We start from the raw sequence: 16512 nt of genomic DNA, 5'->3' as shown, positions 1-16512 counted from the left end.
ATCGGCTAGCTCACCTTCGATTGAAAAAGTCCATATAAAGATTCCTCCCATCATGACGAGAATCGAAATTAGGCCTTTTCCAATCGAAGGGTGCAACGTACCGTCGTTTTTCTAATTGTGCTACGGAGGCGCTTAAATAACACTGCCATGATCAGGATTCAAACCTGGGTTATTGCGGCGACAATGCAATGTCCTAACCACTAGACTATATTTTATTTATTCTCGTAGACAGGCTTATACGTTGGTTATGCATTTCTAAATCACTTAGGGAACTGAACAACGTAGATCCGAATATAAATTAAATTGTGCTTTAATAATTATTAAAGTATAATTTAATTTATATTCGGATCTACGTTGTTCAATTCCCTAAGTGATTTAGAAATATATTTTATTTACAATTATTATTTTAATTTCTTACCTTGTTCTTGATGTGGAAGCTAGATCTTTTCTTTTCATGCAGATGACAATTGTACTGAGGAAACTTTGAATCAGTAAACTTTATTATTTTTTCCTTTAATTGCATCTCTTTCTCTTTATTAACATGAGATGGTTCTTCATAATGTTTAAACTCTTCTGAGGCCGAGTAATCTTCATTTGATGACCTGCAGCCTTTTCCATTTTTTTTTTATTTCTTCTTCTTTTAGATTTAGTTCCTTTTTTTTAAACACTTTTATTTATTTTTGTTTATCCTCAATTTTTTTTTATTAATTCATCTTTTCTTTTTGATGGTCTTGTCTGCATATTAAGTTCTTTCCATTATCTTACTTGCTTTTCTGTTTCTTCTCCAGTTTCTCCTTGTATAAGTTTAGTTTGTTTGCATTTCTTCTTGTATCTGTTCAGTTGTTATACTAGGTTCATTATTGGTAATTTCAGCTAATGTTTATCATCCGTATTTGACTGGAAAGTGGCTCCTGCAATTCTGGAATTTTGGAGCTAATCTATGGCTGTTTCAAATTTCAAACCGTGGCATTTCTGGTACAGTTTGAGAAACTGATTAGCAGTATGTCTGATTTCCTACAGTTAAACATTTAGTTTTGGGTCAGTTTCTATACAAGTGATCCAAGGGGATAGTTCACCATAACTTATGTTGTACTGTTGTTGACAAAATTTAATACAGGTTTCTTCATATCCATTGTGAAAGTGACCTCACCAGAGAACCAGTTTGGGTCTTCACCTGATATACCTTTTCGTATGTTACTGATTTTACCCATTTCAAGTATTCTCTATATATTCCATTGAAAATCTCTCTATTTTTTTTTTTTTTTTTTCAGAGATTCCTCTGGAAATCTCATCTGAAGGTAGCACAGGAATTACTGGTACTATCTTCAAATGTAACAAAAATAACATAGGGTTGTTATTTTTGCCCCACCTCCTTGAGTCATTCTGTAATATCCAAAGTGATGCAGAAAGGAGAATCTTGATAATAGACTGGAAATACAGTGGATGTGTAATAAAGTTTAGCAATATTCATGCTCCATCCAGTGGAACAGACTATTTCAGCTATTTATATGCAATTTTTAGTGAAAATAGCAAATTAAATATGGAAATAGACAACTGAATAAATTTATACAGAATGAGAGAGAAATTAGTCAAAACACTAAATTGACTATATACAAGGTAGTGTTGAAACCAGGTTTACATTGGATCTGGAACTACTTAGAAATAAAACACTTGATGGTCAGAGACTGGTGATCATAGAAGTGAGAATCTGAAAAAAATTATGGGAGTGAACAGATGGATTTCTCTCTCCCATACAGCATTAAAGAATAAATCTTACTAGACTTAACTATCTCTTTTAAAACCTTAGTCACCTGGCTTGTTTCTTCACATCCTGGAATTTTAGTTTTAAGTTTGCACCCTTGGAGGAATTGGTACCATTATCTCAGAGTGTGTGTGGGGGGGGGGGGGGGACTGAAACCTCTGTGTTTGATTGAGAGAAAAAAACCTTTATTGTAAGACTGAAAATTAAGTAATCCCATGATATAGAAACAATCCTACACCACTTGCAAATGCTATATCTAGCTTTTATAAAATGGCAGTTGTGATATAGCAAAAAGTAATCCTGTAATGGAAATATTAACTGCACTACCAGCAATCTTAATATATACTTTAAAAAGTTAGTGGAAGGCAAATCACCACTAGCATAGGGTGACCAGATTTTCAAAACTAAAAAAAAAATGGGACATTTTAAATTTTCAGCAATTAAAAAAAAGGGACAAAAACGGGACACTTCTTGTATGCTCTACATAAAAAAATGGAATAACATATAATTATAATTCCAGTATATAGGACTGAAGTGTGCATTATAATTATGGAGTATCGGCATTAGCATTATCTTATATTTTTATGAAGACATTATTTCTTCCAAAAATGTTGGTTCTTTCAAGATGCACTCATAAAAGTCAATACATGAAATGTCAAACTGCATCTTGATCACAATTATTGCTTTCACAGTCTTTGTGTTGAAGCGGTTCTTTTCATCATACCACAAAGAACTCATGAGAGAAAAAAATTCTCTCGACAGCTGTGTTTGTTCCTGGGATTGCCATAACAAATACAACAACTGTTGGTATCTTTTTATAGTGGATGTTTTTTTTTGGAGCACCTTAAACATGTCACACCACTTTTTGTCCACTTCATCATTTGTGTTCTTCCATCTTGGAGTTCACAACATTATTTATCTGGCTGACTTCATCAAATAATTCATCTTTATCAATAATATTGAATATTTTGCTGTCAACATCACTGATTGCTTTTAGGCTGCTTGCAACTTCAGCTCAAGTTAGTGGAGTTTGCAACTTAATCCAGTTTTTATTTATTCGTATGGTGTTTCCTCCCTTTTTCTCCCCCTTCCCTTCTGGGGGGAGTTGAGCCCCCTCATGGAGGGGTTAAGTATTTATGACTGTAGATCTGTGTGTGTTCACGGGGCCGGTTTGCCTGGTTGCAGGATGAAAAACCCCCGATAAACTGATGGAAAAAACCCTGCTGTCCATGCTCAAGACCAGCCAACTTGACTATGGCTAAGGAATATCCTAAAGCTCCTCACATCACTGACGGGGAATCAAACCTAGGATACTCCTTCCCCAGGCATGGTTGCAAAGCACATAGCCACTAGGCTAACCATGCAGACACTTAATCCAGTGAAATGCTTTCAGTGGCTGAAAATAAGTATTTGCTTAAATATTCAAGGAAAGTATCATAAAAATAAATTTGTAGTGTCTAAAAATTCTTTTAGGTCAAAGATGCCCTCATCTTTGAACTCTGAAATAATTGATGATATTTTAAATGTGTGAAAGTTCTCAGCTTTCCTATTTGTAATTTTCTGTCTGAGCAATTCCAATTCTTCTACCACTTCAGTTGCCCAAATATTTTCCCTTTCTATTTTCGTTATTGTTGAGAATATTTTCAGCTGGCTTTGCATGAAATGAAGCTAAAGTATTGATTATTGGTTACTGAAAAATGATTTCAACAATGTAGAGGATTTATCTTGTGGTAAAAAGTAAGATCTGAGTCCATCATACATGTCAATAATCCTATTCACAGCTTGTAGTAATGATAACCATCTTGTTTGTACATTACCTAGAACACGCTTGTATTCAATTTCTGTAAATGCGCAAAAATTCTTCAATTTCTCTACTCTCATGGTGTAAATATGGAAATACTGAAATATTTTTATTTACAGTTGTTTCGATATCAATAGGCAAAATATCGGCACTTGTCTTTATGCCATTATGAACAACACGAGCAGCACAGCCAATAGCATGAATGTTCATTTTTAACCCTTTGTTGAGTCTTAAAAATACATTGTTGGAACCATTTCGTTTGTATCCACCAAAGTTGGTGTTACAGTTATCTGCAGAAAATGCAATAGTTTTCTCAGTCAGTTGCTGTTTCTGCAAAATATCCAGTATATGATTTGTAAGCAGTTCTGTTGTTTCTCCTGTTATGTTCTGAAAATCTATCACTTTAACCTGAATACACTAACTTTATTTGGGATAACAAGGACTTCTAATCTCTGTGGTTTGATCTGTCTACCATAACTGACACATATTTGGCTTGTTTCAATTCAATTGCTTGCATTGCGTAAAGTTCCAGAACATTCACTAAAATTGATTGGCACTTTGTTCACCCACATAGAAAAATTCTTTTCAAATAAATTTCACGGGGTGCTTAAGGGTCAAAGCTGTATAACTGAGAGTAGACCTCCACATAGCCTTTAATGGAATGTGGAGAACCGACCAGGGCTTCTGACCAAATGTCCAATCCTCACCTTCTCGTGGTGCACCCTGTTGGGTACCTACTTGGATACTGAATGGATGAGGATGGGCTGGCAATTTGGGATTTAGCCGACCAAATTGTATTCTTATTGGTTAAACCAAAATATAGAATGATGGTACAACATGACAAAATTTCCTGCCGGCTGAGGCGTCGCCTGGTTAAACAAGGCCCCCGTTGTTTTCGCCAGGGAACCAGGGCGAACAGCGAAAAGTCAGCTACTGGAACAAATCTGAAAATAAACCCCAACTCAACATCACCAGAGTTAAAGATCGGTACTATCAACGTAAGAAGCCTGAATGGCAAAGAAATTGAGCTAGCTGAGGAATTAGATAAGTACCAGATCGACATAATAGGGGTGACTGAAACAAAAAAGACCAAAACTGGTGAGATCTTTCTGAGCAATAAATACAAAATGTTATATTCAGGCAATGACAATCAAGGAAAAGGAGTAGCCATAGTATTCAACACAAAATACGAGGCTAATCTTCTTGAATGGCAGGCAGTCTCAAGTATAGTAATGTGGGCAAATATGAGAATGGGGAACTGGACAATGAGACTTATTTGTGCCTATGGTCCCACAGAAGGTTCTACTAAGGTAGAAGTGGAGGAATTTTTTGAGGCTTTAGAAAAAGCAACTGACACAATGAAAAATGAAAAGTTGGTCCTTGTTGGGGATCTAAATAGCAGAGTAGGAAATGATTGTGAGACATACAAAAATATTTTGGGAAAATTTGGAGAAAAGAGCAAAGCTAATAATAATGGCAAATATCTGTTGGATTTCTGCTCAGGACATGGACTGGTCATTACTAACACCATGTTCCAACATAAAAATGTGCATAAATTCACATGGAGAGAAGAGGCTAGGAATAAGAAAAGTCTCATTGACTATGTTATTGTTGATAGTGATGTTTTCTCCCTGGCGCAGGACACCAGAGTACAGAGGATTTGAAATTGGAAGTGATCACTATTTAGTCTTGAGCAGGATAAAATTGAATTTCATATTGAAAAGAATAACATGTAAGAAAGTTTTAAAGCGAATAAAAGTTGAGCAGCTCTCAGTTGTGAACTGTAGACTAAAATACACAAAGATTATTGAAGAAAAAATGAGAGTTTGAGAACAGGAATCAAACCTTGGAGATTCAGTGGCAAACTCTGAAGAAAACATTGATTGATTCTGCCAGAGAGGCATGTGGTGAGGTTGTCTGTAAGGATAAAAAATCAGAACTCCCTCGTGGACACAGGAAGTTAAAGAGGCAGTGAAGGAAAAGAAGAAAGCATACCAAAAGTTCCTGGCAAATAAGTCAGCTTGTGCTCTTAGAGAATATAGAGACAAATGCAAGAATACTAAACACTGTGTAAAACTAGCTAAACAAAAGTCATGGGAGGACTTTGGCAAGAATATAGAAAATAAATATCAAGAAGGTGGCAAAATATTCTGGAGGTTGTTCAAGAAGTTTAGGAATGGAGAAAAGAGTGCTGTAAAAGGAATTAGAGATGATAAAGGTGACATGAAAACGGGAGAAAAAGATATCCTTGAAGTATGGAGTAATTACTTCGAAAAATTGCTAAATGAAACAAGCAGCAATAGCACAGTGGTAAAAAAACACTCAACAGGCATACAGTCAGGAATATATATCCATACCGAAGTAGAAAAAGCCATCAAAGGCTTGAAATGTGGAAAGGCAGCAGGAGTAGATGATATTTTTTGACTAGAAATGCTTAAGTATGGTGGTATAAAAGTCTTACAGTGACTTCACTACATAGTTCAGGTGTGGACAGAGGGACGAATTCCAGATGATTGGAGTAGAGCTCTCATAGTACCCATATATAAAAAGGGAAATAAAACTGAGTGCAAGAATTACAGAGGTATTTCCCTACTTAGTGTTCCTGGTAAGATTTATGCTAGTATACTTGAGAAATGGTTGAGAAGAATTGTGGAAGAAAAGCTTGGTGAAGAACAAGCTGGATTCAGGCCAAATAGAGGCTGTCAGGATCAGATCTTCACTTTACGACAAATAGTTGAGAAAGCAAGGGAATATAACAAAGATCTGTATTTAAGTTTTGTCGATCTGGAAAAGGCATATGACAAGGTACCAAGAGAGAACCTATTCAATACGCTGCAGTTATATGGTGTGAATGGGGCATTATATCAAGCAATACTTAGTCTTTATTTGAGTTGTAAGTCAGCAGTTAGAATTGAAGGAAGTACAGGAAGATGGTTTAATGTTAAATCTGGTGTGAGACAAGGATGTACATTATCCCCTCTGTTATTCATTATCTATATGGATCACATTATGAAGGAAAGTGGTATTAAACATGATATCAAAATTGGAGATGTTAATGTCAGCTCTTTGCTTTATGCGGATGATGTTATACTTCTAAATAAATCTGCTACAAGTCTGCAAGATTCTCTGAGTAAATTGAATAGCTGTTGTAATAGATATGGTATGAAGGTCAGCAATAAAAAGACAAAGACAATGAAAATAGGCAGAATCATTGAAAATGTCAACTGTGTTGTGAATGGAGAACCTGTGGAACAAGTAAAACATTTCAGCTATTTAGGCACGATTTTTACTGAAGATGGTAAATTAAATATAGAAATAGACAACAGAATCAGCAAAGCTGGTATGGTGGGAAGTCAATTGAATAAATTCATATGGAATAAGAGAGAAATTAGTGAGAACACTAAATTAGCTGTATACCAGACAGTGTTCAAACTGATTTTAACTTATGGATCTGAGAGCTGGGTCAGAAGTAAAACACTTGACCAAAGACTAGAGACCACAGATATGAGAGTCCTGAGAAAGATTATAGGCGTGAACAGATGGCATCAATGGCAATATCATATTAAAAACGAGGATATTAGGAAAGAACTTGACATTGTCAGCATCCAGGAATGCGTTAGCAGAGCTAATCTCAGGTGGTATGGTCACTTAAATAGAATGGGCGAGGAAAGATTAGCAAAACAAGTGTTCTCTGCCAGGTTGGCAGCAAAACGACCCAGAGTAAGACCAAGATATAGGTGGATTGATACGGTACAAAGTGCTTTAGACGATAGAAATATAAGATCTGATAATCTTGGAGTCTTGACAAGTAACAGACTGATTTGGAGGAAAATTGTAGATAGGAAATTAATAATGATGTAATTTTTTTCATGTAGTATTATCATATCCTGTACACCCCTTGAGGGTACATGGCAGGAATTTGATGATGATGAATAAATTTCACACTATTTCAGAGGTGCAGTCCATTGACCTCAAAGAAAGGTTATGTTTCACTGCATGAAATGCAAACAAACCTTCTTTGAGCTGCAAGAAATTTACTTTTGTCATTTAATTTCCCTTTTGAATTTTTCGTGAAAAGTGATGTAACATCTTGACTTGAACTGCGAGCAGCAGCTGCTAAGTTATGTTTTTGATTTGTCATATGCTGTTTTATATCAGAATGGCCTCCATGTTCAAGTGAAAAAACCGAATGACACACAGATACATTGCAACTTGTTTGTTGTTTCATCGGCTTTCAAGAAGGAATATCTTCATATTAAATGGATAAGAATCCTATATTGTTATATAGTTAGTAAGTGAAACTCAAGATCGATAACTACGATCTATGAGTTTCAATGCCGAAAAACTATCGGCGAAGGCAATTCGAAGCAAAGTTGGAGCAAGCTCCCTCACTATTCTTGATATTCTATATTGTTATATAGCCAGTTATATAGCCTTTTGGCTTTATTTTAATTAAGGAATATCTTCTTTTAAATCCCAAGAGAAACTACACTTCCTTTTCGGCATGATAAAATCTGGATGAAATATCACTACTCACAACATACACTCACTTTAACTTTCACAATTACTAACAGACTGGCATACGAAGTACATACCATTGTTTTGTGCTTTGTATGCCAGTCTGCATCTGGCCGGTAACCTTGTTACCGGCCAGATGCAGCAGTGCTGCCACTGGTTGCAGCATTTTCGTCCTATCGCAAAGAGAGAGTGCATCCGTAATGGTTGATGCATGCATGTTTTCGATCTCAAGCTATCACATGTCACCAGCAAAGACATTATCCTTTCCATATTCAAACATACAAGAATGAAGTCATGCCACGAATTCAAAAAAGGAACAAAACAATACTAAAGTTAATAATGGGATGCTAATTGTTCCTTTTCAAGGTTTTGTTGGGACAATGGGACCAGAGTCTAAAAAAGGGACAGCTGGTTACCCTACACTAGCACTTGTGGATGTGCATGAAGTAATTTCGTGAGTGGGCTACTTGTAAATAGAGGCTAATGACTTCTTGGAATCTTTAACTTATAATATATCCAAATGGAAAAACTTTCAATAACTAGCTCTAATTTGTAATATTTTAGTAATAAGCTGTGACATTTTGACTACTTATATATGGGAAATATATCTTCTGCATTACTTCAACCCTGGTATCACTTCTGAATCTGGCTCCCACTAATGAGACCTCAATAAAAGTTGAAACTGGTCTGAGTGGCATTTACCCATAATGCACAGCATTATACACATCTGTAAGGATATGTGCCTTGCATTATGGTATACCAAGGCAATTGATGTGAAGCCATTATCCTCTATATACAAGTAGCCCAGTTGTGAAGTTAATTCACGTGCAAACTTTGTTTACAGTTGAATTAAGGATGAAACCAAGAATATAAATTCTTGGCATATTTAACTTATTACCTTTTGTTTTCTAATCCTAAATTTAAGCCCTCCTTATCTCTATTAACTGGAGGCAATGTCGAAAGTTTATTTTTCAATTGTTTAGACTATAATAAATTTAGTTTAATCCTTTATCTATCCCACTGAAGAGACCTCAATAAAGGTCGAAACTAGTCTGGGTAGTGGCCCTTCCCTTAATGCATAACATTATACATATCTGCAAGGAGATGTGTTTTGCATTATGGGAGATACTGAGATAGGAATGATGTTAGCTTGGTCCACCTTTGCTACGAGTTGCCCAGTGTTGTACTACCTTAACCCCAGTCCTGAAGATATTTTCAGGTGCAAACTTTGTTTTCTCACACTTGGATAAAGGATTAAACTAAATTTATTATGGAGGCAATGTCATTACCGTGATTATGAACAAATCCTCTGATTTCACATGAATCTAGCAATCAAACCTTGAATCCCTTCCAAGGCATTCTAGCTTGGATTCAATAGCTGCATACAGCAGTTGATAGCTGTATAACATAAGGGCTTTTTCAACCTAGTGTTTTTCTTCTCCACACTAGTTTTGAGCACAAACAGGACAGAAATTTTTCCTCCTGTACAGCAGACAGACTGATATGAAAACATATACTGTAATACAGAAAAATCACATGATGCAGGTGAACTTTTACTTTCAAACTTAAATTTGTATTTATGAACATTGCAGAGGCTAATGAAGTATGATCCCTAGTTCGTGTAATGAGCACAAAACTGTGTATATGAACATTTTACAATGCTTGAAGCTTACCAGTATTTTACAATGTGCAACAGAAATGTTTAGTTTAGTAATTACTTCATCTTTCTATACTGAATATTCTTCAGTTGCTGAACATGTTATACACATTAATAGTGTACATAAATTTCAAGGGTAATAAAGCAGAATGGTCTATGTACATATACTGTTCTATTGTATATTACCCTTGAAACATGGAAAAAAATAGTGACATAGTAATTGAAAGTGCTAAAAATGGTAAAAAATTAGATTGGTTTCAGTTGACTCTAAACTGGACATGATTAAGCAATCTGAAAACGTCAAATTACTTGCTTCAGCTGGTCATGTTTATGATGCCAGTCATTTTAACAGCTGCAGCAGTTTTAAAAGACGAACAAAAAAAAGGGGGGGGGGATGATTATAATCACAGTGCAAACTATTCAGTCCATAGTAATTTGTAAAAAAAAAAAAAAAAAAAAAAAAAAAAAAAAAGTGTCATCATGGAAATGGAATACTGTTTAGCAATTTGGATTCAGAAAAACAAATAAGGTTTGTTTTTCAGCGTAGAAAAACAAAATAACGTTTTTTTTTTGTTTTTCTACGCTGCAAAGATATTAGAGTTGTTGGCCAGATACAAACGTGTGAAGAAATGGGGGGGGGTGAAAATATTTAATTATTTTCAAGTTATGCTTTTTTTTTTCCAATAAAGACATGTGAAGCTTTAGTTTCCATGTTATTAGTGTTTGGCTATTTTTCATATTTATTAATATGAAAAATAACTGCCAGTCATCTAGTAAGTTATTATGTACCGTATACTTTTATGAAGGAATCACAAATGGATATAGTGTTTAATTGATTTGAATAAATTTTCAAATCATTCATTTTTACTATATTTGTATTATTTGTACTAAGATCATTTATTTTGGAAACTCATTAAAAATTTAACAGTATATCTTATGAAGAAAAAAATAATAATTGAAGCAGGCTTAGTCAAGCGGTTACTTCTTGAACTTTTGTTATTCAGTAATAACAAAAATATATTAGTACTGCTGACACCATCCTGCCTCACTTTTTGTGGCCTGGTTGGCCGAGTGGTTAGTGTATCTGCTCTCCAGCCAAAAGGCTGCGAGTTTGAATCCTGCCGTGGGCACGGATGTTTGTGATTGTGAAAATACTAGTAGTGGCGGTAGATGGCATTGATGTAGATGATGGAGGTAGTTGTGGTTGGTGGAGACTAGGTGCCATCCCTCGAAGAGTCTTTGGACTCCCTGGAGGTATTACTCAATAATAATAATAATAATAATAATAATAATAAATTGAACTTACAAATACATTTCCAAAACACGTTATGTTTTTAAGTTGGGATTCACCTGTGTGTGTTCTAAAAATTGCTGTATAATTAATAGCTTATTGTGTACAAGTGAAGAATTCTAGTCCTTAAAAATTATTTCCTGTCATCTGTTATTTATAGAAATGATTTTCTTTAAAATAAAGGGAATGATTTAATGATTTATCTTTGTTTTTGAATTTTATTCAAAAAATTTATTTCTAGCCTGATGATGATGGTACAAGGAGACTCACAGATTTACCGACAGAACTGATACGCGAAATACTCCTTCGACTGAGTGATTATCGTGATTTAGTAAATTCTGGTCAAGCATATGATGTCATGCAGTCACTTATAGATGAACAGCATATCTGGAGACAACTGTGCAAATTTCATTTTACGCGGCAGCAGTTACGTAGTGCATTAGAAATTTCCAAATTCAAATTGATTAGAAGCAACAAAGTTGATTGGCAGCAAGCTTTTCATCAACTACGCAAGTATGTTTCTACTTTTCTCAGCATATTAACTGTAAAATATAATGTAGTGTAAATGCACTTCATATTTATTTGAAAAGAGAAAGGTGATTTAGGAATTAGGTTATCAGCTACATCAGGTGCATACAACAGATTAATTATTTGTCTACTGGTTTGTTAATTCTTGCCTTAATACCCAGTTTTCACTTAATAGCATCACTACCCATTGGAAACTATATATACTTAAATGAATTTTCTAGTATAAAATAATGCTTTCTTTCATAAAATAACAACACTACTGATCAAATTGTATTTATCATTATCACACTGGCATCTATATGGAACCCCAACCATTGTGGGAGGTCAACACTCTATTCAGATTATTTCTTATACCTCTCCTTGAACAAAGCACCACCCATGTCACTCTTGCAACTCACCCCGCTTGTTTACCACTCTCCAAGTGAAACTTTTTATCCATTCTAATCACCTATGGATTACTCTTACTCATTTTCCAGGGATGATCCCTCATTCTTCGCTTTCCTATGTGCTTTGTTAAAAAATTTCTTTTGCTTCAATCCTATAAAACCCTTTTAGTAACATAGTAATATTTCTATCATATATGATCTTTTCCATATATCAGCCAATTTGATAACCTTCCCCCCTTTCCTGAGTTTATCCTTATAAAGCATTCAACACAACTCGCCATTTTGATTACTTACCTCAAGATCCTTCATTACTTCATACGAAGGAACCCAATCAATCCCAGTCTGTGCACAATCCAGATGTGGCCATATCAAAGCCTTGTCGTTTGGGTTAACAACTTCTGTATCTCTGCTTGCTAGTGTTTTCTTCAATAACAAGTAATCCTATGGACTACTCTCTTTTAATGTTACATGGTAATCAGCATTCACTTCAGACAAATTATGGACAAAATTAAAGTAATTATTTCTAACACGGTTGTAATAACCGTGTTAGAAATAATTACTTTAATTTTCTGATGTTTTGACTTTCATATTAAGGTCATCATTTGGAGTACACACACACACACACACACACACATATATAGGGTGCTTCAGGGTCAAAGCTGTATAACTGAGAGGAGACCTCCATATAGCCTTTAAAGGAATGCAGAGAACCGACAAGGACTTCTGACCTAATGTCCAATCCTCACCTTGTCGTGGTGCACCCTCTTAGGTATCTATCTACCTAAGAGGGTTCACTCAGTATCTACCTGGATGCTGAGTGAACGTGGATGGACTGGCAGTTTGGGATTTAGTTGACCAAATTGTATTCCTGTTGACTTAAACCAAAATGTAAAATGATGGTACAACATAACAGAATTTCATGCTGACTGGGGTGTTGTCCAGTTAAACAACTACCCTGTTCTTTTTGCCAGGGAACCAGGATGAACATCAAAAAGTCAGCTACTGGAACATGTCCTAAAACACACCCCAACTCAACATCACCAGAGTTTAAGATCAGTACTATCAACATAAGAAGCATGAATGGCAAAAAAATGGAGCTAGCTGAGGAATTGGATAAGTACTGAAACAAAAAAGACAAAAATATTTCTGAGCAATAAATACAAAATGTTATATTTAAGCAATGACAATCAAGAAAAAGGAGTAGCTATAAGTACTCAACACAAATACTAGGCTAATCTTCTTGAATGGCAGGCAATATCAAGTAGATTGATGTGGGAAAATTTCAGAATGGGGAACTGGACAATGAAACTTATTTGTGCCTATGGTCCTACAGAAGGTTCTAAGGTAGAAGTGGAGGAAGTTTTTGAGGCTTTAGTGAAAGCAACTGACACAATGAAAAATTAAAAGTTGATCCTTGTTGGAGATCTAAATAGCAGAGTAGGAAATGGGTGTCAGACATACAAAAATATTTTGGGGAAATTTGGAGAAAAGAGCAAAGCTAATAATAATGACAAATGCCTGTTGGATTTCTGCTCTAGACATGGACTGGTTATTACTAACACAATGTTACAACATAAAAATGTACACAAATTCACATGGAGAGAAGAGGCAAGGAATACGAAAAGTCTCATTGACTACGTTATTGGTTGATAGTGATGTTTTCTCCTTGGTGCAGGACACTAGAGTGTACAGAGGATTTGAAATTGGAAGTGATCACCATTTAGTCTTGAGTAGAATAAAATTGAATTTCATATTGGAAAGAAGAACATGTGAGAAACTTTTTTTAAAGCGAATAAAAGTTGAGCAGCTCTCAGTTGTGAACTGTAGACTAAAATACACAAACATTATACAAGAAAAACTGGAAGAGTTTGAGAACAGGAACCAAACCTTGGAGATTCAGTGCCAAGCCTTGAAGAAAACAGTGATTGATTCAGTCTGAGAGGCATATGATGAGGTTGCCTGCAAGGATAGAAGAATCAGAACTCCATGTTGAACACAGGAAGTTAAAGAGGCAGTGAAGGAAAAGAAGAAAGCATATCAAAAGTTCCTGGCAAATAAATCAGCTTGTGCTCTTAGAGAATACAGATACAAATGTAAGAAAGCTAGACACTGTGTAAAGCTAGCTAAACGAAAGTCATGGGAAGACTTTGGTAAGAACATAGAAAATAAATATTATCAAGAAGGTGGGAAAATATTCTGGAGGTTGTTGAAGAAGCTTAGGAATGGAGGAAAGAGTGCTGTAAAAGGAATTAGAGATGATAAAGGTGACATGAAAACTGGAGAAAAAGTAATCCTTGATGTATGAAGTAATTACTTCAAAAAATTGCTAAATGAAATAATCAATGACACACAGTGATTAAAAAAAAGAAAAAAAAAACACTGACCAGGCATGCAATCAGGAATACATATCAGAAAAAGCTATCAAAAGCCTGAAATGTGGAAAGGCAGCTGGAGTAGCTGATATTTGACTAGAAATGCTCATGCATGGAGATGCAAAAGTCTTACAGTAGTTGCACTGCATAGTTCAGAAGGCCTGGACAGAGGGATGAATTCCAGATGATTGGAGTAGAGCTCTCATTGTATCCATATTCAAAAATGGAAATAAAACTGAATGTGAGATTTACAGAGATATTTCTCTATTTAGTGTTCCTGGTAAGATTTATGCAAGTATAATTGATAAATTGTTGAGAAGGATTGTGGAAGGGAAGCTTGGTGAAGAACAAGCTGGATTCAGCCCAAATAGAGCCTGTCAGGATCAGATCCTCACTTTACGACAAATTGTCGAGAAAGCATGGGAATATAACAAAGATCTGTATTTAAGTTTTGTCAATTTGGAAAAGGCATATGACAAGGTACCAAGAGAGAAGCTATTCAATACACTACAGTTATATGGTGTCAGTGGGGCATTATATCAAGCAATACATAGTCTTTGAGTTGTAAGTCAGCAGTTAGAATTGAAGGAAGTATAGGAAGATGGTTTAATGTTAAATCTGGTGTCAGACAAGAATGTACATTATCCCCTCTGTTATTCATTATTTATGTGGATCACATTACGAAGGAAAGTGGTATTAAACCTGTTATTAAAATTGGAGATGTTAATCTCAGCTCTTTACTTTATGTAGATGATGTTATATTTCTAAATAAATCTAGTACAAGTCTGCAAGTCTCTCTGACTAAATTGAATAACTGTTGTAATAGAGTTGATATGAAGCTCAGCAATAACAAGACAGAGACAATGAAAATAGGCAGAAGCATTGAAAATATCAACTGCATAGAACAATTTTAAACAGAATGAGTGAGGAAAGATTAGCAAAACAAGTGTTCTCTGCCAGGTTGGCAGGAAAACGACCCAGAACAAGACCAAGATATAGGTGGATTGATACAGTACAAAGTGCCTTAGACGATAGAAATATAAGATCTGATAATGTTGGAGTCTTGACAAGTAATAGACTGATTTGGAGGAAAATTGTAGATAGGAAGTTAGTAATGATGTTAATCTTTCATGTAGTACTATCATATCCTGTACACCCCTTGAGGGTACATGTCAGGAATTTGATGATGATAGAACAAGTAAAATGTTTCAACTATGTTGGCACAATTTTTAGTGAATATGGTAAATTAAATATGGAAATAGACAACAGAATCAACAAAACTGGTATGGTAGGAAGTCAACTGAATAAATTTATATGGAATAAGAGAGAAATTAGTCAAAACACTAAATTTACCTGTATAAAAGACAGTGCTCGAACCAATCTTAACTTATGGATCTGAGAGCTAGGGTAGAAATAAAACTCTTCCCCAAAGACTAGAGACTACAGATATGAGAGTCCTGAGAAAGATTAGGGGCATAAATAGATGGCATCAATGGATAGCAGTATAATATTAAAAATGAGGATATTAGGAAAGAACTTGGCATTGTTGTCATCCTGGAATGTGTTAGCAGAGCTAAACTCAGTGATATGGTCACTTAAACAGAATGGAAGAGGAAAGATTAGCAAACCAAGTGTTCTTTGCCAGGTTAGCAGTAAAGAGACCCAGAGGAAGACTAAGATATAGCTGGATTGATACAGTAAAAAGTGCCTTAGAAGATAGAAATATATGATCTGATAATTTTGGAGTCTTGACAGGTAACAGATTTGAGGAAAATTGTAGGTAGGAAGTTAGTGATTATATAAATTTTTCATGTAGTACTATCATATCCTGTACACCACTTGAGAGTACATGTCAGGAATTCGATGATGATGATGACACACACACACACACAAGCTATATTTCATTTCAAACAGTATGCCTGCGGTTATTCTACTGCTTTGACCTCTACTGAAAAAAAAAATAAATTAAAATAAAATAAAATAACATCAAAGCTATATTCTGTTTATAATATCATCAGAGAAAAATTTCATAATGATAGCCTTATTACAGCAAAAGTGGTGTCTTAATTTAAATGAGAGTTATTATATAATTAACTCTTAGATGGAAAGGTTATGTGTGTGTAGAAGATGTACCTTCCACATTCTTGGGATTTTAAAACCATCATTATTGTTAAGATTGGGGTGGTTGATAAGAATT

General features: G+C 35.1%; 1 protein-coding gene across 1 annotated transcript in view; it reads left to right on the top strand.

The window, feature by feature from the left end:
• LOC150095261 (F-box only protein 32) overlaps nucleotides 1–16512 on the top strand; it is a 357698-nt gene that overhangs the window by 288300 nt on the left and 52886 nt on the right. Inside the window, exon 7 of the mRNA XM_090409832.1 lies at nucleotides 11271–11542. Coding sequence (XP_090265958.1) covers nucleotides 11271–11542 — 272 coding nt within the window. The remainder of the gene's footprint in view (nucleotides 1–11270; nucleotides 11543–16512) is intronic.

Source organism: Typopeltis vanoorti, chromosome 20 (assembly GCF_054136105.1).
Source record: "Typopeltis vanoorti isolate ZY-2024b chromosome 20, IOZ_Tvanoo_1.0, whole genome shotgun sequence".
NCBI lineage: Eukaryota > Metazoa > Arthropoda > Arachnida > Uropygi > Thelyphonidae > Typopeltis > Typopeltis vanoorti.
Note: the sequence above shows the minus strand (reverse complement) of the source record. Positions and strands in the feature narration are given on the sequence as shown.